General features: G+C 36.8%; 3 protein-coding genes across 4 annotated transcripts in view; 1 reads left to right on the top strand and 2 right to left on the bottom strand.

Annotated features, from left to right (window-relative positions):
- Positions 1 to 8,510, top strand: part of TRAF3IP3 (TRAF3 interacting protein 3) — a 25,606-nt gene extending 17,096 nt beyond the window's left edge. Inside the window, exons 10-15 of the mRNA XM_015821341.1 lie at positions 1,200 to 1,337; positions 2,033 to 2,168; positions 3,216 to 3,278; positions 5,045 to 5,193; positions 7,409 to 7,522; positions 8,381 to 8,510. Of these exons, the coding sequence (XP_015676827.1) occupies positions 1,200 to 1,337; positions 2,033 to 2,168; positions 3,216 to 3,278; positions 5,045 to 5,193; positions 7,409 to 7,522; positions 8,381 to 8,464 (684 nt within the window). The 3' untranslated portion in view covers positions 8,465 to 8,510. The remainder of the gene's footprint in view (positions 1 to 1,199; positions 1,338 to 2,032; positions 2,169 to 3,215; positions 3,279 to 5,044; positions 5,194 to 7,408; positions 7,523 to 8,380) is intronic.
- On the bottom strand, positions 7,960 to 11,788 carry CUNH1orf74 (chromosome unknown C1orf74 homolog). The gene is made up of 2 exons (XM_015821348.1): positions 11,732 to 11,788; positions 7,960 to 10,023 (listed from the first exon to the last, which is right to left on the bottom strand). The coding sequence occupies exon 2, from the start codon at positions 9,841 to 9,843 to the stop codon at positions 9,043 to 9,045; it is 801 nt and encodes a 266-aa protein (XP_015676834.1). The 5' UTR covers positions 9,844 to 10,023; positions 11,732 to 11,788; the 3' UTR covers positions 7,960 to 9,042.
- Positions 11,789 to 15,565: 3,777 nt separating this feature from the next.
- The window catches only part of IRF6 (interferon regulatory factor 6), a 20,259-nt gene continuing 8,331 nt past the window's right edge, over positions 15,566 to 27,493 (bottom strand). Inside the window, exons 2-8 of one of the 2 annotated variants that reach the window (XM_015821346.1) lie at positions 26,270 to 26,446; positions 24,547 to 24,751; positions 23,533 to 23,655; positions 21,420 to 21,578; positions 18,935 to 19,327; positions 18,242 to 18,360; positions 15,566 to 16,176 (exon numbers count right to left, since the gene is read on the bottom strand). In XM_015821346.1, the coding sequence (XP_015676832.1) occupies positions 15,955 to 16,176; positions 18,242 to 18,360; positions 18,935 to 19,327; positions 21,420 to 21,578; positions 23,533 to 23,655; positions 24,547 to 24,751; positions 26,270 to 26,443 (1,395 nt within the window). In that variant the 5' untranslated portion in view covers positions 26,444 to 26,446 and the 3' untranslated portion in view covers positions 15,566 to 15,954. The remainder of the gene's footprint in view (positions 16,177 to 18,241; positions 18,361 to 18,934; positions 19,328 to 21,419; positions 21,579 to 23,532; positions 23,656 to 24,546; positions 24,752 to 26,269; positions 26,447 to 27,493) is intronic. The other variant, XM_015821347.1, reaches the window with a different exon arrangement.

Below are 27,493 nucleotides of genomic sequence, written 5' to 3'. Positions count from 1 at the left end.
AATAGAATAGAATAGAATAGAATAGAATAGAATAGAATAGAATAGAATAGAATAGAAGCTGGAAGGGACTTTGGGGGTCTTCTAGTCCAGTCCTCTGCTCAAGCAGGAGAACTTATACCATTTCAGACAAGTGACTGTCTAGTCTCTTCTTAAAAACTTCCAATGATGGAGCACCCATGATTTCTGAAGATAAGCTGTTCTACTGGTTAATTGTTCTCACTGTTAGGAAGTTTCTTTCTAATTCCAGATTGCTTTTCTCTTTGGTCAGTTTCCAATCATTGTTTCTTGTCTTGCCTCTGGTGCTTTGGAGAATAGTTTGATGCCCTCTTCTTTGTGGCAGCCCCTCAAATACTTGAATACTGCTATCATGTCACACCTGTTTCTTCTTTTCTTTAGACTAGCCAAACCAAGTCCTGCAGCCGTTCTTCATATGTTTTAGTCTCCAGGCCTTTGATCATTTTAGTTGTTCTTCTCTGAACTTTTTCCAAGATCTCAACATGTTTTTTGTAGTATGGTGACCAACATTGGTTGTAGTATTCCAGGTGTAGCCTTACTAGAGTTTTATAAAGCGGTACTAATACTTTGCATGATCTTGATTCTATGCCTCTGTTTATACAACCCAGGATTGTATAAGCTTTTTTGGCTGCTGCTGCCACTGCTGGCTCATAGTTAAGTGATTGTCCACTAGGACTCCAAGGTCCCTCTCACAGTTGCTGTTTTTGAGCCAGGTCTCACCTAATCTGCACTTAAACCTTTGATTTTTCCTGCCTAAATGTAAAACTTTGCTTTTCTCCACATTAAAACTCATTTTATTGGATAAGGCCCATTGTTCAAGTTTGTCAAGATCTTTTTGGATCCTGAGCTTGTCTTCTGGGGTGTTGGCTATTCCTGCCAGTTTAGTGTCATCTGCAAATGTGATGAGTTCCCCTTCTATTCCCTAATCTAAGTCATTATGAAGATATTGAAGAGTACAGGAGACCAATTATCCACATGTATAAGCATGCCTATCATGTTCTGACATATTTTGCTCAATTGGATCTCCTATCACATCAAATTAGACATACAATAAAATCACATCAAATTAGACTTACGATAAAATTGCCATGTTTACAATGAACAGCTAATCATTTTTTTAACAAGACTGTCAAGAACATATGTTTGTCAACTTTACTAATGATAAATGATGCTATTCCTCTTAGAGAGCCCTAACTGTTGTCGAGGGTGACTGTAGCCTCTGGAAAGATCAACTTAACACCTTAAAAAAAGATTGGAGTCAACTAACTGACCAGCACACTGAAGTCAAAAACAAGCTGCATGTCTTGGAGAACAAACTGCAGGTAACCTCCTTGTGAGGCTATATTCCAGGTTTTCATTTCACAGTAGCATTTGTCAAGTTAGCAGTTTTTAGTGATAGAACTGAAAAAGAAACCATGGCTCAGACACCTATTTATGGTGAATTGTTACCAGCATCCTAATGACAATAGCATATCATTTCAATACATAGGAACAAAGTTGCTGCTGTTCTTGTTTATGCACTTTTACAAAAGCATATAGAATTCTATCCAATACAATTAGCTTACAACTTAGCAGCCAAACCAGTAAATAAACATTAACAACTAAGATAAACTAAATGCAACAACTATACACATATTGAAAATGCCATATGGCCAAGAACATGTGTATCCATAATTAAAATAAAACCAGCAATAACCAAGGAACTGCAAAATTGACAGTGGGGGAATCATGCCTTAAAGAAACCCACTAGTCAAATAAGCAAAGTTATTGAAAGGATCTGAAGTAATCAGTGCTACATTTCCCCAAACACAACAGATATACAATACTACCATCCAGAAACTTGTTTTCAAAGAGGTAGAATTCTAGTTATCAAGTTTACAGGCATCTCATTTACATGTTAAACTATCTATCAGTAAAACAGCTGTCATGTTATTTCTGTTTTAACACTTGAATACTCTTTCATGTGATTTATAATAGCAACTCAAGTGTTCTTATTGTGCTTATTTCATGCTTACAGTGGTCAGACACTCAAAATTCTCAACTTCAACAAGCCCTAAAAGACATGGAGAATGAGTGTGCAAGTCTGTATTCAAGAATTGATAATATGCAAGAAGAAAAGAGACTCATCATGGAATATCTTGGTGAAATGGAAGGTAAAGAGTCAACAGCAAGAATAAGAAGCTGGATTGTGGTAGAATTAATTAATGTAGAAATCTCATAAGCTTCCATTTAAATTACCTTTAACAATTAAAACAAGATTGTGCAATGTATACAATACTACAAACTGAACTGAACTGAAACAGAACTGCACAATTTATCAGGGCCTTGGACAAGAGACAGTCTGTAAAGTTTAAGATTTTTTTCCTCCCATGTACTTTATGTATAATATTTAAAACTAACTGGCTGTTTCTGGGGTGGTAGCCACTGATTTCAAACACTAGTAAGATATTGAATAATAACTGAATAAACTTAAAATGAATAAACTTACAACCAAATAAATAAAGTTAGAATGAATATTGAAGAATGGTTATTTGAATTATTCTCTCTTTCCTGCAAATCAAAATCACTTTATAGTAATATGCTGCTAGGTACTGGCTATGGACAAATAGAAATGTAAATGCTTCCAGGCAAGTAATTTCCTGGTGTATTGTGTGATTGTTTGATCTTATAAAACAGGGGTCCCCAACCCCCTGGTCCATGGACCAGCACCGGTCCACAGCATGCCAACAAGCAGGCTGCACAAAAAAGTAAAGCTCCATCCTCGGGATGCAGGCAGTATTCAAAACCACACTCCTTCTGGTCCGTGGAAAAAAACTTTCTCCATGGCACCGGTCCCTGGTGCCCAAAAGGTTGGGGACCTCTGTTATAAAAGATATACCAGATAGTCCTGAAGTCTGACTTTCTCAGATAAACAATACAATTGCTATAATAAGTTAAACTTGTTATTTTTTAATGAAATGTACAGCTTGTTTCTTGAGCCACCAGAGTATTCAAAAATTACTTGTGTTGCTCTGCTTAATGTGGTAAACAATGCTGCTTCATTTGGATTTAGTAAAAAAAAGAATGTCAGGGCTGCAGTGTTTAAACATCATACAATATAAATTTCTATAGGCTAGACCTAAATCCATCTCCCACTTACAATGCTCAGGCAAAAGAAAAAAAACTGCAGAAAATTATATATCTTTCCTTATTCTTTTCAGGCAAGCTGCAAACTGAAGCAAGGCAAAAATTCATATTGGAGGCAACAATTGAACATCTTCAAAGTAAGTAAAGCTGTCTGAGAAAAGTGGTAAATAATTAACTTGGAGGTCTATCATCATAGGATAGGTACATTCTTTGAGAGTATTGTGAATTAAAAGTCTCAAGCTGTTATTTTTGTTTCTTCTCAATATATCAATACTTGGGAATATAATTCCTGCAAATTCCCATCTTTACAGCTATTAGTCTCTGCCATTAGTGCATTTAAAGAGGTCAGGGTAGAGCCACCAGCTATATCATTGAATGTAGTAGTGATTTCTTAAGTGTGATAAAAATGACCTATATCACTGAAAACATTAGGCTTTTGAATGTGGAATAACTTTCAAGCAGGGCATAAGTGAGACTTAAAATAAGCTAAACTGGTTAGCATAATATAACCCGAGCAAGATGAGTGAATTGTCATAGGAATAATAATATTATTCTTGTTAATTTTACGGTAATAATTATTGTATTTAATAAAAGTAGTAGCAGTAACACAACACTAACCATATCAATACAAGATTGATACTGTATCCTGGATTATTTGGTGCTCCAAGACGGAAGTTTTTAAGAAGACATTGGACAACCATTTGTCTGAAATGGTATACAGTTTCCTGCTTGAGCAGGAGTTGGATCTGAAGACCTCCAAGATCCCTTCCAACTCTTATTCTATTATTTTGTCTTTGTAGTATTCATTTCATAATCTATATTACTATTGTTGGTGATGATTAAAGCTATAATAAAATAAACAAATCTAGATAGTCGATTGTCTTTTTTTTAGTTTCAGTTTCCTTATAAAAACAAACTGCCTACCAATGCTACATATGTAAATATATTGGATATATTTACACATGTGGTGGTACTCCATTGCATACTTCCCTCCATGTAGAGACAGTTCTATTAAGCACTACAGATTGACTGCAGTTGGTCAGCCAGTTATGAATCCATCTGGTGGTGATGCTGTCTAACCCACATTTTTTTTAATTTTATTAAGTAGTAGGTTGTGGTCTTCTTTATCAAATGCCTTATTGAAGTCCAAATAAATTATATCCGCAGCATTTCACTGGTTCGCTAATTTTATCACTTTGTCAAAGGATGTAATAAGATTTATCTGGCATGATCTGTTTTTGGCTTCTGGTTATGGCTTTTTTGCCTCTAGATGTTTGCAGATTTGTTCCTTGATTATCTTTTCCAGGATCTTCCCAGGAATTGATGTCAGGCTGATTGATCTGTAGTCTCGTGGATCCCTTCCCCCCCCCTTTTTTTTTGGAAGATTGGGACCACATCAGCTCTTTTCCAGTCCTCTGGTAGTTCTCTGGTGCTCCAGAATCTTTGAAAGATATGGTTCAGTGGTTCACATCTGCTAATTCTTTCAGAATCTTAGGATGTAATCTACCTGGTCCTGATGATTTGAACTCGTCTAGAGTGGATAGATGTTCTTTTATCATTTTCTTGCTTATTTTGACTTGCATTCCTAATCTGCATTTTACACTAATTTTTTTTATAGATTGGACTATTTTTTCCTTTTGTTTAAAGACAGATGCAAAACATTGAGTTAAACAGTTCTGCTTTCTTCCTGCTGCTTGTTACCTTCTTGCCATCCATTTTCTCCCATTAATGGACCAATCATTTCCTTGACTTTTTTTCTTTTACATGTTGAAATAAGTTTTGATGTTTCTGACTTTTGTTGCAAGCCTTAGTTCATTTTGAGGTTTTAATTCATGCATTTATTGAACAAGGCAATCATCCTGCAATATCATAGGACATGTTTCTGATATCATTGTTTTTATAGAGCAGACTGTCGCAGTGCCCAATGAAGTCCTCAGTTGGGTGACAACTAAGCAGAATGTCCAATTAGAGGAGGAAGAGACAGAGAAAGAGAGTAGCCTGCGAGAAGAACTGCAAAAAAGGACATCTCAGCTTGCAGCTAAGAAAAAAGAGGTGAAGAGGTGATTCAAGCAGCTAATAAGATTAAAGGATCTCATTAGGAGACTGTTATCTGTAAATATCTTACAATGGAACTATGATGTTTTGTATTATCAGTTCATATCTCATCAAGCTAGTATCTTGCATTTGATCTCTTACATGCATTATTTCAAATTTCTCTTACACTAAATATATGTCCAACTGCTTATCACTGATAGTAAACTCATATTCTCTTTCAGTTGACAATATATACCTATTGTGTATGAAAAGGCTGATCATTGCTGTATTATAATAATGTATTCTTAATCCTATAATAATGTATTCTTAATCATATGCAAAGACGTGGAACAGAGGGACTGATCCAGATCCCATATTGGATTTTTCACATCCAAACACTAATAGAGCAGCTCAGTTTTAGTTTATGTTAACAAAACAGCTAACGTTTTCCCTGATCACAAATCAAATATGAGAATCAAGCCCATATTGTTTTGGTTATTTTGCTAACTAAAACTTGTACTTGATACTATCCCCTCAATTAGGAACAAGGTCAAGAAAAATAGCATGTATGTCATAAAAATAACTAGTGTTCTGCCAAAAATTTATTCCACATCTTTTCATTCATTCTTACTTAGATGAACTGATAAAATAAATTGTTCTCCTAAAAGAAATTTTCAGTCAATATCGTATTTCACCCATGAGGTGTTTGGCACGTAGTTACATGCAAAGTAGACAAGGATGGTGTGTAAACATCTTGCATTTTATTATACAATTGTCGTGGATTTTGTGGCTTTCCATGATTCAGTTAAAACACAAGCAATTTATCATGAGTCAACTCTTTTCAAAGTAGATCAGGAACCATTGGCATAGAATGACATAGAATGCTTTTAAACAGTATTGATAAGACCTTTGGCTGTTGTCACATTCGTCTCCTTAAGTGCTGTTCTCTAATTAAGCTAGTCTTCTAAATTTAAGCTAAAATTAAGAAAGGATTTAACATCCGCAATCCCTTTATTCCTTTTGCTATTAAGGTTGGACTCTTAACATGAATCTGTGACACCATCTTGGTTAAGGTCTTCCATGCTAGTATCCATTTTAGTTTCAAATCGTCCCCAATGTTTCTTAACTTCACTGCTTCTCGCCCCTCTCAATTCCAAAATATATGAACAATTCTGTAATATATATAAGGTTTCCCAATGAAATGCAAGCCTCGCAATGGGGACTGTGACATTGAAACCTTAAAATAAAATGCCATAAGCTTAAGACTTTTCTAATACAATACATTGCAGCTAATTTTGACACAAAAAGAAACTTCTTCCCCCAGAGTCAGCAGGAACCAGTTTTTTCACCTGGCAGTATGCAATATGCCAAGAGTGCTTTACAGACACAAACTGATAGGGATGCATTCAGGGGCAAATGTAAGGCATAATTCCCAATGTGGCAGGATGGTACATTGGGACTATTTCTTGCCGATCACATCTACCCGACCCACTAGAGTGGGGATGCAAGGAATGTTGCGGGTCCCATCCCCTAAGGAGATACATCTGGCGGAACTCAAAAGGCCTTCTCTATGGTGGTTCCCTCTCTCTGGAACATCATTCCCGAGATTAGGCTGGCCCCCACTCTAACACTCTTTTGGAAGGCACTGAAGACCTGGTTCTGCCAGGGGAACCCAGAGCAGGATGGAGCCTGCTAGTTTGAATGTGTGTTGTTGCTGGGGTGGTGTGGTGGGGGGCTATTATTTTATTATTTTCTTGTTATTTTTTATTCTTTTATATGGTGTTTTTATATCTATGTAAGCCACCATATGCAACTAGGCAGCAATATAAATTTTCTAAATATATACAATAAAATAAATGGTATAAACATACTTTTAAAAAAAAATTAATTGTACAGTAGCTTCTGAAAATAAAGATCTATTTTCTGTGGAACGAAGAAGGAAAACTAGAACATAAATTATTAAACAGATGTTTATATTCATAATTTCACAGTAATTCGGAAAAGCTGTATCTAACTAGCAGCTTTTATTTGTTTCTTTAAAATAAAATCAGCTAGAATTGTACATACTGCAGAATTTTAGCAGCTTGATCTTAGAAAACTTTGGGGTCTGCAAAAATAGGAATGAGGAATGGCAGATGGCTTCTTGGGCTCATGATACCTACCCTGCCATAAAAATTTTATTAAAACAATATAGAAAACAGTCATTTTAAGCATGTTTTGTTTTCTTGTCCAGTGCACTGATCTCTGTCATAAACTAGAGATCCTGAACAATGAGTATAGCAGTTGCCTTGCCAATTTACAACAGTGTCGTGATGAATTCAAGCACTCTCAAAACAAGCAAGCCCAGGTAAGAGGCTTTGAACTTCCATTTGTGCTACTTAATCTTGCAACCTTAATCGTCAAAGATACAGTACAGATTTCCCCAATCAACTCGGCATTCTACAGAAATTGGGATTCAAATGCCCAGAATTCCTATAAATCCATCAATTTACCTCAATGCTAGCATATCTAGAAGTTGAAATCCTAACCAATCCAAAGAGTTCTTGGTTGAGAAAACTGTTATAGTCCACCTTTCTTATTTTGGTACCCTGCTCATGGATTTGAACTTAAATGTTTCAAAAATAAATGTGCATATATATGCAACAAAAATAAAGATATTGTGATGTTACATTACTATTAAAGAGACTGGGTGCCAAGCAAGACTTCATAGAAAGCCTGGGATATACAAACTGGGTATTTTTAAATTAAACATGTACAAAAAATATTTTTTTATTATTATAACCCGCCAGAGTCACTTAGGTGAGATGTGTAGAAATATGATGAATAAAGTCCCTTTATACACTTGTAATTTTCTTAAGACCCATGCACGAAAGATTCATCTTGTGTCTCTGTAGTATGTTTATGAAATGTAGCTTTTAAGATATCTTTTTACCAAAACACACTGAATAAAATTGAGTCATAATTCATCTATCTTCAGCATCAACACTATAGTTTTATTTTTTCTTTCTTGCCATTGTAGAGGGAGGGAAAAAAACTTTTACTTCCGATACATATATTTTAATCAAATAGAGGTACAAGCTTCTCTGAAATAAAATAACAATGTGAAAGCACAATAAAAGTGTCACTACATGACCAGGTGTAATTGGGTTTTTTCTGTGTACTTTATAATCAATTTACTATCTCTAAACATTTTATCTTTTTTCAGAGAAAGCATGATCATTGGATTCCTATCATAATGGTAATAATGGTAACAGCTCTGGTATCTTATTTAAGCAACTTTACACCTTGAACATACCTTGTCTTATTTGCCAACTACTGACTGCACTATAGCAGTCTAAATTATCTCAAATGGTTAGTATTTCTATTTTAAAATGCTTGTAAAATTAACTGCATATTGTACTGAAGGAGTTTGTCTGCTTGGTTTTGTGTATTGCTTAGTTTTTGTACTGTTATTATTAAAACCAAAGCAACAAATATCGATTGTATGCCTATCCATATACCACTGATCTCTATATCCATTGACACAATCACCATTCTTACAGTTTCAAAAATCTTAAGTTCCTCAATTTACTTAAGTATTACTTGACCATACTGGAATTGAAATCATTGCCTATTTTAGCTGGAGAATTCTTTTTGCCTGGAATTTGGAATAGATTGTTCAATAATATATTCTGGAAAAATAGGCTAACCTGAAATAGATTCTGGGAAATTTAAGCATGAAGGATATCCTGAATGCTGCTGAAAGTGCACATTTTTAAAAAAACACTGACATAATTGCTTAAAACTAAGCTGCCAAATTGCTTTTAAACAAATCAGTAGAATAGTGTGGAGAAGCACCGTTATCTATCTATGAATTGTGATTCATATTTACAAGGCCACTGCTGATAGAACAATCACCTCATTTGCAATGCAGAGATTAGCAAATTCTTTCTGAGCTTTAAAAGCATCCTTGAGTTTTTCACACCATGTGCTGAGGTTCATTTTCATGTCTGGATACAAGAGTTCTGGGATACTGAAAGAATAAAACCTAACTCTGAAATCACTGTTTACCATACAAAATGTGGCTTGAACAGTAAACACTCTCAGTGGAATTAGTGTAAGACAATTATCAGAACTCTTCTGAGTAGGAAAATTATAGGATGCTGGATACCCTAGCAATACACCAAATAGAGTACAGAGATTCCATTCAGTCGAAAAAATTTCACTTGAAGATATTGTCTGAGATGTATCTTCTGTTAGTACTTTAATATGATTCAATATTTCTGACAGATGGCTTTTTATAAGATTCACATTTTCTGAGTTACAAAAGGTAGGACATGGTCTAGAAGCAGAAACATCAATGAAAGTGACATTATTGCTAAGCAGGACTGATTCCAGACACAAACACATCAGTCCCAAGTTGATTATTAGAACATTTTCGGCTATATTAAGAACATGTAACCGACATGTAAGTTGAAGGGTAGTTTGAAGATGTTGAACATAGTCCAGAATCTGAGAAGTCCCAGCAGAATTGTAATCATACAGAAAAGCTGGTTTTAAACCAGCTGCTACTGCCAATACCTCCCCAGCTACATTCAAGGAGGCTGAAGATGATAATCTTTTCTTCTTTCCAGTTTTAAGATGATGTTGAGCTGCCTTAATGAGCAGTTGTGTCAATGGCTCCGCCATTTATAGCTCATTAATTAGAGAGATAACTCTATTAAAGAACTCCAGAAACACTTGATTGTCCACTGGCTTTAGACATCTGCTTCTTCAGCCAGGCCTTAGGAAATAGTAAAACATCAATTCATAGTGATGTAACAAAAATAATTAATAGTTTCATTTTTATAAATGAGTCACTGAAGTAAGCTGAAAGAAATAATGAACGGAAGATATGTGAGGGAAATGAGCAATGGAAAGTTTGACATACATGTAATTCATTCTGAAACAAGAATGTAATATAGAATTATACATGCCAAATTCAGAAAAGAAAACAGAAAAGTTCTCAGAAAAGAGAATGAATGCTCAGTTTTTACTGCAGTCGGGATAAGCTTCACATTGCATCTACGGGTGAAACCTCATTCAAATCAGAGTAATCAGATGGATTTTTTTTTCACAGTAACCAATGTTTAGCCTTGCAATAGCAAAAATCATAAACTAGACTGGTTACTGTAAATATAAAGCATATAAGAATTAATAAAGTTGCTTCTCTGTTCAAGGACTGGAGAGGGGAAAATAGGTGCTGGAATGCTCTCTGGGCAACCAGATGATTGTTTAATCAGCTTTCTCCTCTATTTTTTATTTATGCCTTCAAGTAATTGTTGATTCCTGGCAACTGCTTGGACAAGCCTTTGTAGATTTCTTGGCAAGATATTGAAAGTGGTTTACCATTGCTTGCTTCTTGGGGTTGAGAGACTATGACTGGCTTAAGATGCTATGCTCCAGTACTTACAGCCTCCTGACAGTACTGTACACTTACAGGTTCTACATCAAACTGGCTTTTCCTCTCAACTTACACTGAGACAAATATTAGTGTGTTGATCTTTGTTTAAACTGTTTAGGATATAATTCTCTCATATACAGTATTCCTGTATTGCTAAATGGTACCACATAAACCTTATGCATAACAGTTCATACAGTTAATATTTATTAATTATATATCACCATTGTGCACACCACCAATTTGGTTAAAATGAAGACTATGAAAAAGCTCATTTTTCCCCTTGATGGAAAGAGTAAATTGGGAGTAAAGGATCTGTGCCCATTCAGATGCTACAGAGTTATAATTCCCAGCCTCTGTTATCATGTGCTATCTGAAAAGTTGTAGTTCAGAAACACTGAGAGAACCATTGAGTCTAACTTGTCCCATGATACATACCACACAATACAGAAATATTAGAGGCAGTGGTTGAGATGCTGTTGTTACAAAGTGGGATCAGAAAATCCAAGCAAAACCAGTAACAAAATATGCTTAAATAACAAAACACCCACTTTGCTTTTGAGTTGTACATCTCACAACTTGCAAAGGATCAGTTGCTCAATCACATTAATTCCAACTTTTGTATGACGAGGTGATGACTTCCCGCTGCATTCCTTAGCCACCTGGTCCCATTTTATGTTTCCACTGCTGGCCCTTTACTAAGAGCAGGCTCTGATCCATAAAGATCACGCAGCAGAACTCAGCCCCGAATCTTGAAATAAGTGCCACAAGACTGAAGCTATCTTACATTTGTTCCACATCTCCCCATCGCTCACCCTGGACGTAAAAGCCAGATTCAAAAAGCTAGATCGCCATCTAAATAATGGTTACTCGTGTGTACATTTCTTAACGTTCGGTCTGCTTAAAGATCAATTTTGTTTTGAAGTTTGAAGGAAGCAAGCTCCCAAATGGGACCTGTTCATTACGCCCTATTTTCTTGGCTTTATTGAGCAATACGTTTTACATTTGTGCCCTGACTTCAATGCAAGTAGGTTGTAGTTCAGAGCGCAGACATTTAGGGGACGTCGCCAAGCGACATTACGAAGCCGACCTGCCTCCGGCTGCCCTCTCTCTCTCTCCTGAATAGACCCCACTAACCTCCGCGAGTCTCGGCCACGCCGAAACAAACTCGGTTCCGCTCACGAGCGAATTACATTTCCGCTTCCTATATCTTGAGCGAAGGCAACAAACGTAGAGCTAGAAACCGGAAGGAAAAGGCTGGCTCTCACCGCCAACAGCCAGGCCTTAAAGAGACGGGAGCGAAGAGCGAGGCTGCCCGCTGAGATGTACTAAGTTCGGGAGGGGAGGGGAAGAAGGGAGAAGCGGATTTCATCCTCCACTAGAGCAGTGTTTCTCAACCTTGACAATTTTAAGGCATGTGGATTTCAACTCCCAGAATTCCACAGCCAGCATTGCTGGCTATGGAATTCTGGGAGTTGAAGTCCACATGCCCTAAAATTGTCAAGGTTGAGAAACACTGCACTAGAGCTAACACCTGTATCGCCAGTAACAAGTGTTGCGGCAAGGGCTGATTTTGCCCTGACTTGAACAGTATCCTGGAATAGCAGCCACGGGCTCTACAGAAACGGGTGTAGCACAGGTATCCACAGCAAACTGATTGAATCAGAATCAGAATAGAGCTGGAAGGGACCTTGTAGGTCTTCTAGTCCAGCCCCCTGCTCAAGCAGGAGATCCTATACAATTTCAAACAGGTGGCTGTCCAATCTCTTCTTAAAAACCCTCAGTGATGAAGCACACACAAACGTTTGAAGGCAAGTTCGCTGTTAGGAAGTTTCTCCTTAGTTCCAGATAGCTTCTCTCCTTTGATTAGTTTCCATCCATTGTTTCTTGTCCTGCCCTCTGGTGCTTTGGAAAATAAATTGACCCCCTCCTCTTTGTGGCAGCCTCTCAAATACTGGAATACTGCTAACATGCCCCCCCCCCCAGTCCTTCTTTTCTCTAGACTAGCCAAACCCAACTCCTACAAACATTCATATATTTAGTCTCCAGGCCTTAGTTGCTCCTTTGTACTTTTGTATCAGGATTGTACCATCCTGATAACAATCAAGGTTGTATCAGGATGACACACACGCGGTGCTTTCATGCTTCTAACCCCGCCAGTACACACTGCATTTGTGTCTCAGTTTCATGCCATTCTATCAGTCTTTTTGCTTTTTGTCGCTCGTTCCCCACCCTCTAGAGTTGATACTTGAGAAGTCTTGAAATGGTAATTTATTGCTTTGCTCATTAAAAAGGTTTAATATGAGAAAACAGAATAACAGAGTTGGAAGGGACCTTGGAGGTCTTCTAGTCCAACCCCCTGCTCAAGAAGGAGACCCTATACCATTTCAGACAAATTTGATTTCACAATGATTATAGCTACTAGATCTGGGTTGGCAAAATCCAGATACTCACTAGCTATAAAATGTTTAAACTGTTTAACTCTTGTCCACCATCTAATGGTTGTTTCTTGGCAGCTTGCAGCCCTAACATCTACACTATTTAGTAAATAGGAGGGGAGAAAGAGTGGTAAGCTCATGGTGGTAGTTCATTTGATCTCTATTTGATTTTTTTTTGAAGCCATTCACAAACTGGATTCATGAAAAAGTTGGAAGTAGGTATCCAAAAAAAGTGCACATTTTCATGTATGCTATCAGTAATGCTTGTGTAAAGTAGGCCATTTTACAAGGCAATGTAGTAAGACAACAGACAATATTCCAACTATTCCATTTATTGTAGAAAAAGCAGCTATGAAAACATTTTAATATACAAATGATTTTCAAAACAAGAAGTTCCAAAACAAATACTTGGTAGAAAGCAGAATGCCAATTATCTTTGGAATGCAAAGTAGGTTTGATTCAGGTATATGTAACTGCTAGCTAGCAAAAATGTAAATGTATCTGATGCTAAGATAACACAATGTGATGTGCTATATGAAAATACATTTTCCATCATAGCTTGTCTAGAATTAAACTACAATTACAATTTTAAAATTGCCATATTTTATTGTAATTAAACATTGCAATTAAAGATAAAAATACAAAAGAAAAAGAAAAAACAAAGTGCATAACAGAAAGAAAAGTAAAAATACAGTAAAGAAAAATATATATAAAGAAATGGCTTCCCCTTTAAATCACAAGTATAAACAATTTTAGTAACATATCACCTCTTAAAATGCAACACATAAACTTCTCACCGTATTTCATGCCTTATTTATAAACAGATTCTTAAAATCTTGTCATGAAGTCCTGGTTGGCATAAAGGTTACCAGATATAACTGTATCTATTCTAACCAACTTTACATTTGTTTCTTTTACTTTTAACAATCATCTTTAATCCCTTCAAATGTCCTAGAACTTGATCTCTTTTCTTTTTTTGTTCCTTCTCACAAAATTTTTCAAAGCTTTAACAGATGTCTTTTGTAAATAAAGTATAGGAAAATTATATAGTCCACTTTTTTGGCTTGTTATTTTTGTATCCCTTTTAATTATTAAGACATCCTCTAGTTTCATATGTCCAGTGTAGGATCTTTTCCCATGTCATTATTGTAGCCTATCATTTTTAAATCCATCTTCAGATCAATCTCAGTCTTGTCCAATAAAACGTGTTCCTCTACCACAGGGGTGTCAAACTGCTGGCCCGTGGGCCAGACACGTCACGTGGAAGCCGTGCCCACCCCATTGCCGGCAATGGCAAAACTGTCCTGATATGTTTCGCGACATCACGTGATGTCGTGAGTTTGACATGTCTGCTCTACCATAACATCTTTTAAACAGTCTGTCTATAATGCCAGATGCTCTTAAAATTAATTTCTGGGTCTATTGTTCAAAAATATTCTTCAATATGCCCAATGTTAAGTATTTTGCTCTATTCTGTGTAAGAAGCCAAACTTAACTTCTCATTTAATTGTAATATTTAATTCTTTGTGATTTCCTTCTAGTGTCCAACCTTCAAAGATTCATCCTATTCTTTTAAGCATTCATTTTTCCATGGGAAGAATTCTTATAATTCCAAAATTTTATTTCAAATCCATCTGGACCTTTAGATCATTTGTATCTTTCCAAAATGAGCATTCTAATTATCTTTTTGCTATTCAGTAAAAAAAAAATCCTTAAAACTATTTTTTGCTAAGAGTTGAAGCAAAGTAACCTAGTGTTATAAAACATGTAAATCCAAAGGTTCCTTTAACTTTCCTGAAAAACAGTTAAAAAGCAATTTGCTAAAGTGATTTGAAAAGGCAGAATGCATACCCTGTGACCTTTTAAAGGTGCCAACTGTGATTTGAACAAAGATAGCTTTCCCTCATCTCCCAGAGTCTAAACTGTCTTGCAGTCTGCTCATGAAGAACAGCTGTCAGGAGAAATTATAAGGTGATTTCCTCTCCTTATCCAGAGAAAAATTATAAAGTGCCAGTTTATTTCTTGGCTCTTCATTCTGCCATGGTCTTCAGTTCACTATTTCTTCTCCAGAAGTCCTAAAAGTGCCATATTTACAACTGACTGAATTAGCTTTTGTTACAATATTCATTTTGCGTATTCACATTTTGGCAACATTCATTTTTTTAAAAAAACAAAAAACAAATTTCCTACACATGCTGTCTTGAACAATTTTTTCACTTTGTACAAGTAGGTTACATGTTGGGCTACAGCATTCAACATAGAAAAACATGTAAAGAGCTTCTATTTTACCAAACTTAATATCTATTATTGTCTTTGTTTTCAATTGGTTTTAAAGTCACTTTAATTTTAAAACATCCTTTTCAGCTTAAAATTCACGCACTTTCTCATTTATATAGAAATAAAACAACAAACAATAGCTAATAGAATCAAACTATCTACTGCTAATTATCAAATCATTATTTTGAAAAATTTAATTTATATTCGTTACAAATTTCACAAGTAGCAGCAGCAATAGGAGTAATTTTTTTAAAAAAGTAATCATGAATTAATAGAATGCATTTAAACTGTGTTATAAAAATACTCTAAGAATAGAGGAGTGAAATAAGTATTCCTGTCAAACTTATTATTATATTTTTTTTAAAAAGCACCACAGCATTACATGCAAGCAAGGAAAAGTTTAAACTTTATATTTATATAGTTACATGTATAAAAGTGAAAACATTTCTAGAGAAATATGCTTGTCTACGTGTATTTTAACTAGATCAACTTTTGCAAAATTATTTATGACAGATTATATTGTGTATCAATATTTGTCATTAAAATGTCACTGTGAAGAAATATTTAAAAGTGTTTTTATTTCAATTAATTTCAATCTAGAACTGAAGAATTCAGACAATTGCTTGTCTATCCAAGACTGGGTCATCACTGTGCTGTGAGGGGTGGGGTCATCTGCATATTTGGTGGTTGCACTGGCCAGCCTTCTTGGTGATTCTGCAGCAGACGGTAGAGTTGTTTTAGCTGGGCAACAATGTTATCCTTGATATCCGGAATAGAGATCTGTAGACGCACACTGCCACTGTCAAAGGAGCGGGTGAAGTCACCAGAGAACATTTCATAGATCATCCGGGCTACAACTGGAATTACCTGTTTGAAAAGAAAGTTCTTGTTAATCTAACAAAAGATGATCAATTCCTGAAAGTTCTTCTGAGAACCTAGAATAAGCCAAATGCTCAAGCTGGTGAAGACTACTGAGAAATGTACTCTTGATTGATCACATTTACACTCCAGCACAATCTCGAAGGATTCTCAGTGCTTCACAAAGTTCACATTTAGAGTTTACATGACTTGCTTTTTGAGATCAAAGTCATGAAAACACTTCAGAACAGAGATAGAAAAAAAATGCAGCAACTATCAGCATTCTATGCAACATCGAAATGGAAAAAGAAAGATAGTGTTCCAGCCCAAGGATGATTTTCAAAAGGCAACTAGACTTTGTTGATTTTTTTCCCTTGAAAAGGTTTTACTTCTTATCCAAGAAGCTTCTTGGATGACAAGTGAAACATTTTCAAGGAACAAACCAAGAAACTCCAGTTGTCTTTTGAAAAGCACCTTTGGAACAACCATGACCTAGATGATTGAAAATCTCCATAGACATGTAGTATTCTATCAAAACATTATTAGCTACTATAGATTATGTCACCAGTAAACAGTCCTTGCTCCACTGCAGCAATGAAGAGGAGCCATGGCAGTAACAAATGCATCAACAACTATGCACCAACTGCTATACCAGGGGTAGGCAACCTCGGCTATGCTGACTCAGGAATTCTGGGAGTTGAAGTCCACGAGTCGTAAAAGAGCCGACGTTGCCTACCCCTGTGCTATATAGCATTAGCTATTTGAAACAACTGTTTCCAAGGACATTAGGGTACATGATTGATTTCCATTAACTCATTAATGCAAATCCAAGTCTGCAATTCCTACAGTCCACACTATGTTTCATGTTTAAGCTAAGCCTGCTCAGATCCAGCACCTACATAGCAAGGCAAAGGTGCTTTGCATAGCAGCAAGAGACAGCAATAGAATAATATCAGATAGATACTAAAAAGGAATAAAAAGCCTCTGTCTTTTATGGAAATAAAGTTGTATAACAATTTTGTGGGATTGCTTGAGCTGTAGATCCCTATGGCCAGATTCACAACTGAGTAAATCACAATCATTAGATTCATACAGTTCTCTACCTATGTTCTGTAATACAGAAAACATAATATTTCGGTTTGTATAACATAGACAAATCACATTATGGCTGGTTAGCACATTATCGTTGGCACAATGTGTCAAGACTCTCCTTAATCATTTATACATAGGTAAAACAATTATTCTTTTGGTAATTAGTTAATAGCAGAGGTATTCACTGACTATATAGGTTGTAGTCACTTTAAATTACTTTTGGTATACAATACTTGTAGTCTTTAGTTTGAATTGTTGGGAAATTTCTTATAAGGCTAGTTCTGTTCAAATTGAGTAAGAATTGGTGTCAAAAGATAAAACGTTCTGACTATTTACTCTGCCTGTAATGATGGTGATAGATTTAAAAAAAACATGTTAGAAACTTGATTCTTCAGGTACACTGCTATTACTACTAAACAGGAAAGATATCCCTCCCAAAATCAGTAATTCCATTTCAGTCACATTTTATTGGGTCTCGTTAAGTCCATTACATTTTCTTAGTTAACTTTAGAACATCAGTAGCCTCATTGTATTAGATGAAAAGGAAATGTGGATCCTGACTTTCATTCTCAGATTTAATTGTATTAAACAAGGTTTGAGAAAAGGTGTCTTTACATTAACAGTCTTTCCTTCAGATTAGGGGTCTCCAACCTTGGCAACTTTATGACTTGTGGACTTCAACTCCCTGGCTGAGGAATTCTGGGAGTTGAAGTCCACAAGTCGTAAAGTTGCCAAGGTTGGAGACCCCTGCTTTAGATCATCTTGTTCAATAGAAGAAAATCTAAAAATAAGAGATGAAATGTGTGCACTGGGGGACCAGCAGCTCTGGCTCTTTACACGCCTTATCTGCTCATATTCAAAAGAACCCATGGAGCAGATTTTACACATTCTAGGTGAAGACCTATACTATGATAGATGCAATTGCATTCTTCTACTAGGGACTAGTAGCATACAGTATTTTTGCAATAAATTGTTTTCTTACCTGAACAACAATCAGCTTTCGCTCTTTTGATTTTCCATCTGGCCATTCCTCTCCAAAACAAAAGTAGATCTCATATGGTGGCTGTTTACTAATCTGTCCTTTCTGATGGGCAATTAACTCTGAATTTAGAGGAAGAATGTGAAAAGAGAGTATATAATAAATTACATTATTATGGTAAAAGAACAGATTGGTAATGTCCAGTAAGATATATATGCATTTTGAAATGACATATTTGAAGTAATTACTTGAAACAATTATCCTATCCTATCCTTCCCATTGTATCAATTGATCCCAACGGCATTTGCTTTCAGTTAGACTTTAAAACCAGATCAGTGCAATAATGAACTATAATAGAATAGGTAGCTGCTCATACTATTTCATAACTTTCAATAATGTGAAGATGTACAGAATGAATGATACCAGAGACCCATTTGGGCCAAAAAGAAGGAAATAGGTAGAAACCTTTGCTTTAATGGAGTATATTAAATTGGATCAATATCCATTCACATTTTCTGGTTTATAGAAAACATAAGCTATGCATTGTAGACCCAGCAAGGACTAACTACAAAAACAGCTGTATCCACTCTATAATGCTAACAGGGATACAGCCCTAGCTGGGCTAGTTTATGGTATTAATCCATAGATTACAAGGTTATCTATTGATAGTGATTCAAAGGCATTAGAGCTACTCACCACTTAGAAATGTTTCCAAACAAAAGACCTTAACTCTCTTCTGTCTTTCAATTAAGTTTGGTGTGGTAGGGGAAGGTGCACATGGCCCAGACCAATATACTTTGCACTGGCAAAGCCTGATAGCATAGATAGCATGACCACTGACTTCTAGTATTAACCCTCTGTCCATTACATCAAGCAGTCGACTGGTGAACAGCTTTTGCTTTTCATTCGTGATGGGTTCGGGCCCTGGAAACTTGACTTGCTCCAAATTAATAGGCCCAAAGAGTTCTTCTTGATCTGGCATAGGACCTAATTCTCCATAGAAAAGTCTGCAGCCTTGGGGGTTGCTCACAGTCATTGTCTGCCCAAACTCCTTGCCTCGATATTCAAATTTGATTTCGAGATCTGTCACTTAAGAAGAATACATTATTAATGTATCAGGCAGTACAGCAGGAACCATAATGACATTGTACCATATCTAACTGAATAAAATCAATACAAAATAGGAGAGACCACAGGTACTGTACATGCAAAGAAAAGATATAATTTGCTATTATTACAAAAAAACCCACCAAAATCCTAACAAATTATGGAGTCAGATTGATTGTAAAATAATGGCAAAGTTACTGTTAAAAGACTTGCCACTATATGAATCCAGTGGTTACCCATAGCAACAATCTAATCACTTGTTATGCATAATGGCTACCCAATTAATAACAAGCTATCCTAACATCATTAACCAACAGTTCAACAGTGTTCAACTATAAGTAGTCCTCACTTAACAACCATTTGTTTGGCACCTGTTTGAAATTATGATGGAACTGAACTAGTTACTTATGACCTATGCCTGAAATTACAAACATTGTAGCACCCCTGCAATCAGATGATAAAAATGTGGGTGCTTGGTGATGCACCTGCCCTTGAGACCATGAGAGTGCTGCAATTCTGTCCCACCTGCCTATGTCCCCCTCCCCTGCATCTGAAATACAGGCCCAGGGCCTTTGACAGTCAGCCAGCTGCCTTTGCCTCAAGCCTTGATGTCAGCCTTAGCACCACTGCTGCCAGTCAGAAATGCCACCATCTGCATACAAGCCTTAGGGAATTGTATGATTGCCCCCGTTTCCCAGAATTCCCCAAAATCTGCCATTTGCCGCTTACCTTCAGGTGTTTTTCTCCTGCTGTTGAGAGGCCAAGGCTGCCGGTCACAAGAGGCCTTTCCCAAAACTGCCTTGAAGCCAGTTCCAAAAGGGCTTTGGAAGCCTTCGAAGTCTCAGATAGGCCACATGGGCCTCTCAACAACAGGAAAAAAACGCCTGAAGGTAAGCGATGCACAGTGGGGGCAATTGTGCCATTCTCCAAGGTGTGTAAACCTTGGGGAATGGCACAATTGCCCTGCCGCCAAGCGCTGCTGAGGATATGCCATACGTTGCTTACCTTAAGCAGTTTTTATTTTGCTGTTGAGAGGCCTGTGCAGTTTACCCAATGTTTCAGAAGGCTTCTGAAGCTCCACTAGTTCGGAGACGGCTTCAGGAAAGAAGGCCTGGTGGAATTGGGAGATGCCTTGGATAAACTGCACAAGCCTCTCAACAGTAGGACATACATTTCTGAAAGCAAGCAGCATGCAGCAGATAGCTACTGTAGGAGCACTGGGCAATAGTGGCAATCATGCCACTTCCTAAGGCTTTTGTGCCTTGGAGAACAGTGTAAGGTGGCATTTTTGAGTGACAGCAACAGCGCTTTGGCTGATATTTAAACATGGGGCAGTAGCAGATAGCTACTGAAAGACCCGAGCCTCTATTTCAGGCCTCTAAAAGACCCGAGCCTCTATTTCAGGCCTAGGCCCCATGCTTCTACTGAGAAATACCACACCACAGGGCCAGGCTATGACATTGTGCCCCAGCTTGTGCATGCCCTACACTGGGCCTCACAAGACATTCCCCACCTGAGTTGTCTTCAAGCTCAGTTTAACGATTGCACCTGTAAGTGCTGAGGTGATGATCATGGACCAAAGTGGTCACATGGGCATCTCGCTTAATAACAGCAAGAACCTATAACCAAATTAAAGTTTCAATTGTGATCATAAGTCGAGGACCCCATGCAGGTTTCTTTTACAAGCTGATGCCAATTTTAAATCAGAATTATTTCCTGCCCAGACCAATTTGAATAATAACTGCAGAAGAATGTTTGCATTTGTTCAAGAAGTCTTTCAGAAATGCAGCTTATTTATTAGAGGTGAACTCAAGACTTTTGCATTTGTTCAACAAGTCTTTCAGAAATGCAGCTCATTTATTCGAGGTGAACTCAAGACTTTTGCATTTGTTCAACAAGTCTTTCAGAAATGCAGCTTATTTATTAGAGGTGAACTCAAGACTTTTGCATTTGTTCAACAAGTCTTTCAGAAATGCAGCTTATTTATTAGAGGTGAACACAAGACTTTCCAAACAAAAGAGTGCATGATTTGTCCTCTATTTATTCTAGTGGCTCCTGGACCAAAAAGACTTACTAGGAAGAGAACTAATCCAAAGTTCAGGAGAGCTGTACATATCATGCTGTAGAGCTGGCAGCGCAGGAGGCATTGGCATCTCCACATCTTCAGGCTCATTCTTTGGCCACACAGCTTCAGGGCTACAGGTCTCTGCACTAGCAGGAGCCATTGGGGAATCTAAGTAAAATAAATGAAATGTAATTATGTAATCCCCACTGCTTCCTAATATTTATAAAGAGATTCAATCATATCAGACAAGCAGGTTTCATTAGACTTCCTTATGCAATTAACCTTGTACTATTGGAATTTTACCTCCCCTTTCATCTAACCTGATAATCTAAATTAAAGCTTGTATTCTTTTCTTCTGGTAAGTATTAATAAGAGATAGTGCAATCTAACACTTTTGGCCTATAATTCCCAGAACTGTCAGCCAAGTGAAGGATAGTAGTTTGCACAGGTTTATCTTATGCATCAATTGTACCCATTCCTGAATTGGGAGGCCTTAATGGTGACTCATGCCTAGAGCCTCTGTCACGCATGTCAGGGAATGTATGTGTCTGTCGTTCAGAGATGGTTGCATAGCTGCTGCATTTATACAACTGCAAATGTTAACATTCTGGCTAGGCAAAGCACGGAACAGGAATTTGTATCAACCAATCAGCATGCAGGATGTGCACCGCCACACAATGCACAGTTGGGATTTGGGAGGTGTGCGCATCAGCCTGTCTGCAGCCATCTGCAACCTATGCTTACCCATCAACCCTTTTGCAGCATAGGTATGCAGCGACACCTACCGCAGTTGTGGGGTACTCTAAATCAAGCTTTCGTCACCTCCTGTTTGGATTACTGTAACACACTCTACATGGAGCTACCCTTGAAGAGCATTTGGAAGCTACAGCTGGTCCAGAATGTAGCCGTGCAGGCAGGTTTTGGTGTTTCTCATTATACCCATGTAACACCACTGCCCCACCGGCTGCACTGGCTCCTAGTAGGCTTCCAAGTGCAATTTAAGGGCTGGTCATCATCTATAAAGCCTTCTACAGCATAAGTCAGGGTTTCTTCTAGACCAAAAGAGAACAAAAGAGAAAAGAAAGCTTTAGATGCAAAGCATACGAAAAAAATAAAATGTGTCACTTGTACATTAAGAAAACTTAAAAAATAGCTCCATCAAAATGTAATTTAAGTCTGGGAAATTAATGCAGAGATATTTGTTGAACCAATGATACATTAAAACCTGAAAAACCTGAACTTAGCTCCAGGGAATTCCAAGACTTTTAAAGCTGTTACATATTGCCTTTGCCAGGAAGGTGTGTCTGTCCCTGCTATCCTGTGGGAATTTACCTTCTTCCAAAAGATTATGGTACACAATGTGTATGTGGGTATGTGGGAGGGACAATATGCCTCCATGGAAACAACCTTCTGTGGTCTAGTCTTCTTATACTGTTTCAAATAGCAGTGGTGGATGCCATATGGCATGCATAAACTTATCTAGGGTTATAAAATATCTGGACAACCAGCAAATAACAACAAAAGGTTTGATTTTTCTGTATCTGTTGCCATCTAGCGGTTGTTCAGATTCCTGTAGAGCAGATACCATTGCCATAACTTATTCCACCCTTTCATTAATTCCAAAGCTTTGGTGTCATAATCCTCAGGAACCCAATTAAAATAAATTCTCAGCAGCAAGGGAGTGCCCTTTGTTTTAAAATCCAACTTGCCTTACATCAGAGAGACATGAAGCAAAGAAAGCAAGATTATGCCACACACACATAGAAAGACTTCAAGTTAATAATTAAGATTTTGAATTCCACTTAATGTCAGATTAAGTGACTGCAGAAATGCAAAAATATCTCAATAAGTACATACACTTACCTGCATTTATTATTAAGTATCTAACAGATACACAAAAAGCAGGATGAAAATATTTACCAGGGAGAGCAGCATGTACCATTTGTGCTAAATATAAGTTATATCTCTGTAGCATGTTGCATGCTAATTTAGTTGCATTAGAGATAAACTTTTGAGGAAGCATTTGTAAAAATGTTGTTTAGTGCAACATTAACAAAAAAAGTGTTTAAAACATACATTTAAGTTCAGTTTCATTAACCGTATGTCAGAATAATCTACTAACCATTGATATTAAGAAACGGAAAACTGTCCTGTATTGCTACGTTTTGAGACTCATTTAATTCATCTTCATCTTCATCATCTACATCATTATCCTTTTCATCCCATGGAGCTGAACCGGTGGAACCTGGAAAAAAATATAGGAATTGAAAAATTAGAAAGTAATTAACACTCTAATTTTAAACAAAACAGAGGAAAAAATGGAATTCCTCTTTTGGAGCCCTATGAGAGTGTTGCAGAGTAATTCAATCTTTGGAATTCTTATGCTAAATATTCGTTGGTTTCCAAACATGGGAGAGTCTGTGAAATCCAAAATTCATTTTTGTTTCTCAGTTCAGATCTGGTGGCATAAAGCAGTTCTCCTAGAGTTTGGGGGTTTCGGGAGAATACTTTAATGTCTTTCCTTGAACTATGTAGCTAGAGTGTTAGAAAGTACATGGCAGATAAGAAAGTTTGCTTTCTCAAATATTTATTGGCCCTTCAGATTCAACAACTAACCCAAGATACTATATTTCTTCTAGCCATGTGCTGATAAAGCCCTGTTTAGCAAACAGGAAATGTGCAACCAAAGTTCCTAACAAATGCCATCCAATGTAGCACTCTTTTTAGAATAGGGGCATTTGTAATGGTGCCCTTATTTCAGTTCAAAATGAAGGGAAAAGAAACCCACGGTCAACGATCAGAGATGCATAAAAAAACTAGACCTCCCAAAACCCAAAATTCATGTTTTTACTCTGGATCCTTGCCAGGATGTACCTGAACTTTAAAGTTTTTGATCAATTTTGGCTTTAAAAAGGAAGCTCAGCTATTTAGATTTTACCATATATGTAGTAAATTCCTAAGTATGTAAAATGTACAGTATGAAGTACAGTCAGTTAAATAACACAAAGGATAAACTGAGATGCTTGTTCAATATAGTTACTGTATTCACTTAAACCTTAGTAATTTAGAAAGCCTCACTCCCAATAAGACAATTAGTTTAGGATTAGCTCCATGCTTCTTTAAACATGTGTCTCACCAGGATTAATGATTGGCGTCAGGGATGGTGGGATGTCACATACTTCATAAATTTTAATTGGATTCATTGGTACTTCTTTGGTGCCATCGTATATGAGCTTGAATTCACGGCTTTTGTTGAGAGCACAGCGGAGTTGGGCTTTCCATTTTGCGGGATCAGGATCATCAACCCCTTCTTGATACTTTCCTGTTTCCACAGCCCACGCCTGGGAGCAAAGTACATCACGTCAGTTAAGTGTTGCCATTATGCCAGCTTCTGTTGAATTGTGCTGCCAAACAAACTCTCATCTATAAGATACACCTAGGCAATAAATACTTTCTGCAACAGGCAATTGTTTCCTTTTACCTTTCTAGGAGACACAAATGTCTTAAAACCATTAGCTATTTTCTTTCTCAAGCTATTTCTAACAAGATACCCGACTGTGTTAAAACAAATCAACTCAGTGTTTACAATTTCTTTTTTTTTAAATGTGGAATTGAATTCCAAGTTTCACTAGATAAAATTAATTCACAATCTTCTAGAATAAAAGAAAAGAGAAAACCTACACCAAACAAAAAAAACCATTAACAAATACTTTTATTCCCTGATTATTTCTCTTTATAAGATTGTCAGAAATGGTTGCATGAAAAATCTTCCGCATTTATACAGTACATGCATTGCTAAAATTTATAGTTAGTCCTCTACTTGAAATAGTTCATTTAGTGACCGTTCAAAGTTACAATGTCACTGAAAAAAGTGATTTTTGACTGTTTTTCACACTTATGACCATCATAGCATCCCCATGGTCACGTGATTTACATTTGGACGCTTGACAGCTGGTTCATATTTATGATGGTTGCAGTGTCCTGGGGTCATGTGATCCCCTTTTGCAACCCTCTGACAAGCAAAGTCAATGGGGAAGCAGATTCACTTAACAACCATGTTACTAACTTAACAACTGCAATGGTTCACTTAATAGATGTGGCAAGAAAAGTCAAAAAATGGGGCAAAATTCACAACAAATTCTCACTTAGCAACATAAATTTTGGGCTCAATTGTGTTCATAAGTCGAGGATTACCTGTACTTCATGAGAACAAATGTACATTTTTTAAAAAATCCAGGTGAATATAATCCTCAGCAAAATGTTGAGAAGAAAATCCAATAGAGTTGAATGAGGCTAACTCCCAAAAAAGTTAGATGCTTAAGATAAGGAACTTTAGCGACAAGTGACAAGAACGCAAACATAAAGAGGTGAAGAGGTGAAAAGTAGATAATTAAAACCTTGAATCTGATAACCACAATACACCAGGGAAATTAGTTCTGCTATAGCACAAAGTACTCAAGGTAGACAAAGATAAGACTGATTGGAAGAGAGTTTTATCTACCAATTATCTGAAACCCTATTTGAATATATTGTGTTTTGTATATTACTTTGCCTCTCATTTTTCCCTGTAAATGTCTTTGTATTGCATGCATGCTTCTTCACCTAGGACTTCAGATCAGAATGTGGTCCTGCTTATGAAAACAAAGCAGCATACATCTCCATCAGGTTGCATCTCTGAACATATAAAGCATTTTATTGCTACAGAACAGCAAACGTAAGATTATTTGTATACTACTTTTGCTATTATTAATTTCATCCTCAATCCATTGGAGAGAGAGAGGGAGAGAGAGAGAGAGAGAGAGAGAGAGCAATCCCATTCTATTATGTAGCATACTAATAGAACTGTGTTTTTCAGTTACCTTAAAAATGGTATTTTCTTCTTCATGCTGAGGACTATGTCGAGTTGCATGCTTCCAAGGAATTTGAAATCGCTTTGCATCCCTGTTAAGCCAAAGAAGACCTGGATACATTCCACTGTCTACTTGAGCTACTAGCCAGGGTTTCAGTCGAACTCTGCGTGGATGTGATGCCATTATCTAGAAGGATAAAATACACACAGCAAACAATGTATGAAGAGTTTGTAGGCTCATTTTCTAAAGAGAAAGCAATAGAAACCAATTGTGATTGTAATCACATTGCTCTGATTTTCTTGTAACCAACTTTTGTATCAACTGATCTGATTTCTTTCTAGGTCAAAAGACAGAGAGGTCAACTTAACTTTTTCAGTATACTGAGACGATCAACTGTCCCATAGTCAAAACAACTGTTCAAATGAATTAAGTTATGCACAGCATATCTTTACAATGAAATACAGGGGCATGTATAGAAAATGGAGGGGGAAACATTTCCCACATTCTGGAATATCATCTTTCAGAATGTAGATTTGCTCCTATCATTTTGATCTTTAGAAAGAGCCTGAAGACTTTGCTCTGTCATTGTTTCTGAGGACCAGCAGTAGTGATAAACCTTGGCAATGGTTATATTAAGTGGAATGTGGTTGGCAAAGACAATATTAAAAGGTTATATGAAATGGAATCTTAAAAACTATAAGAATTGTCAAAAAAAAACCTCAGAATGAACTGAGGCTTTTAAAAGGTAACAAAAATAACAAAAAAAGCTCTTTGGATATTTTGGAAATGAAAGGAAAATTAAAGAGAATGTAACTCCATTGTGAGGAAAGAAATGGTGGGCAGAAGAGCACAAACAGCTCAGTTCTTTGTAATTCCTCTCCAGACAAGGAGATGATTTGAAATCACCCACAAATGCCCCAGATAGTTGTTCCCTGTGAGGACATTACATGACAACAATCGCCAGCAAGTTTAGAATTCTGGGAAATTAGGGAATAAGCCATCTTGCTCAAATTGAGGTTGATGATGTGAAAGGACACTGAGTTCACTACTTCCTTTTCTAATCACTTTTGAAAATTGCTTGCAAACTGCTTTTAAGCTATTACAAACCCTAGAATTGACAAGTTTTATAACACTGGATGACTTTCCAATGTTTGTGGGGGGGGGAATTAAATACAAGTGTGGGTAGGGTTGCCAGGTCTGCTTCCAAAAAATAGCGGACAAGCGGGGGGGGGG

This window comes from Protobothrops mucrosquamatus, unplaced genomic scaffold (genome assembly GCF_001527695.2).
Source record: "Protobothrops mucrosquamatus isolate PMUCROS unplaced genomic scaffold, P.Mucros_1.0 scaffold1310, whole genome shotgun sequence".
Classification (NCBI taxonomy): Eukaryota; Metazoa; Chordata; class Lepidosauria; order Squamata; family Viperidae; genus Protobothrops; species Protobothrops mucrosquamatus.
Note: the sequence above shows the minus strand (reverse complement) of the source record. Positions and strands in the feature narration are given on the sequence as shown.

What these genes read in the sequence shown, in the direction of transcription:
- CUNH1orf74 (XM_015821348.1), bottom strand. Translation starts at nt 9,843, where the DNA reads ATGGCGGAGCCATTGACACAACTGCTCATTAAGGCAGCTCAACATCAT.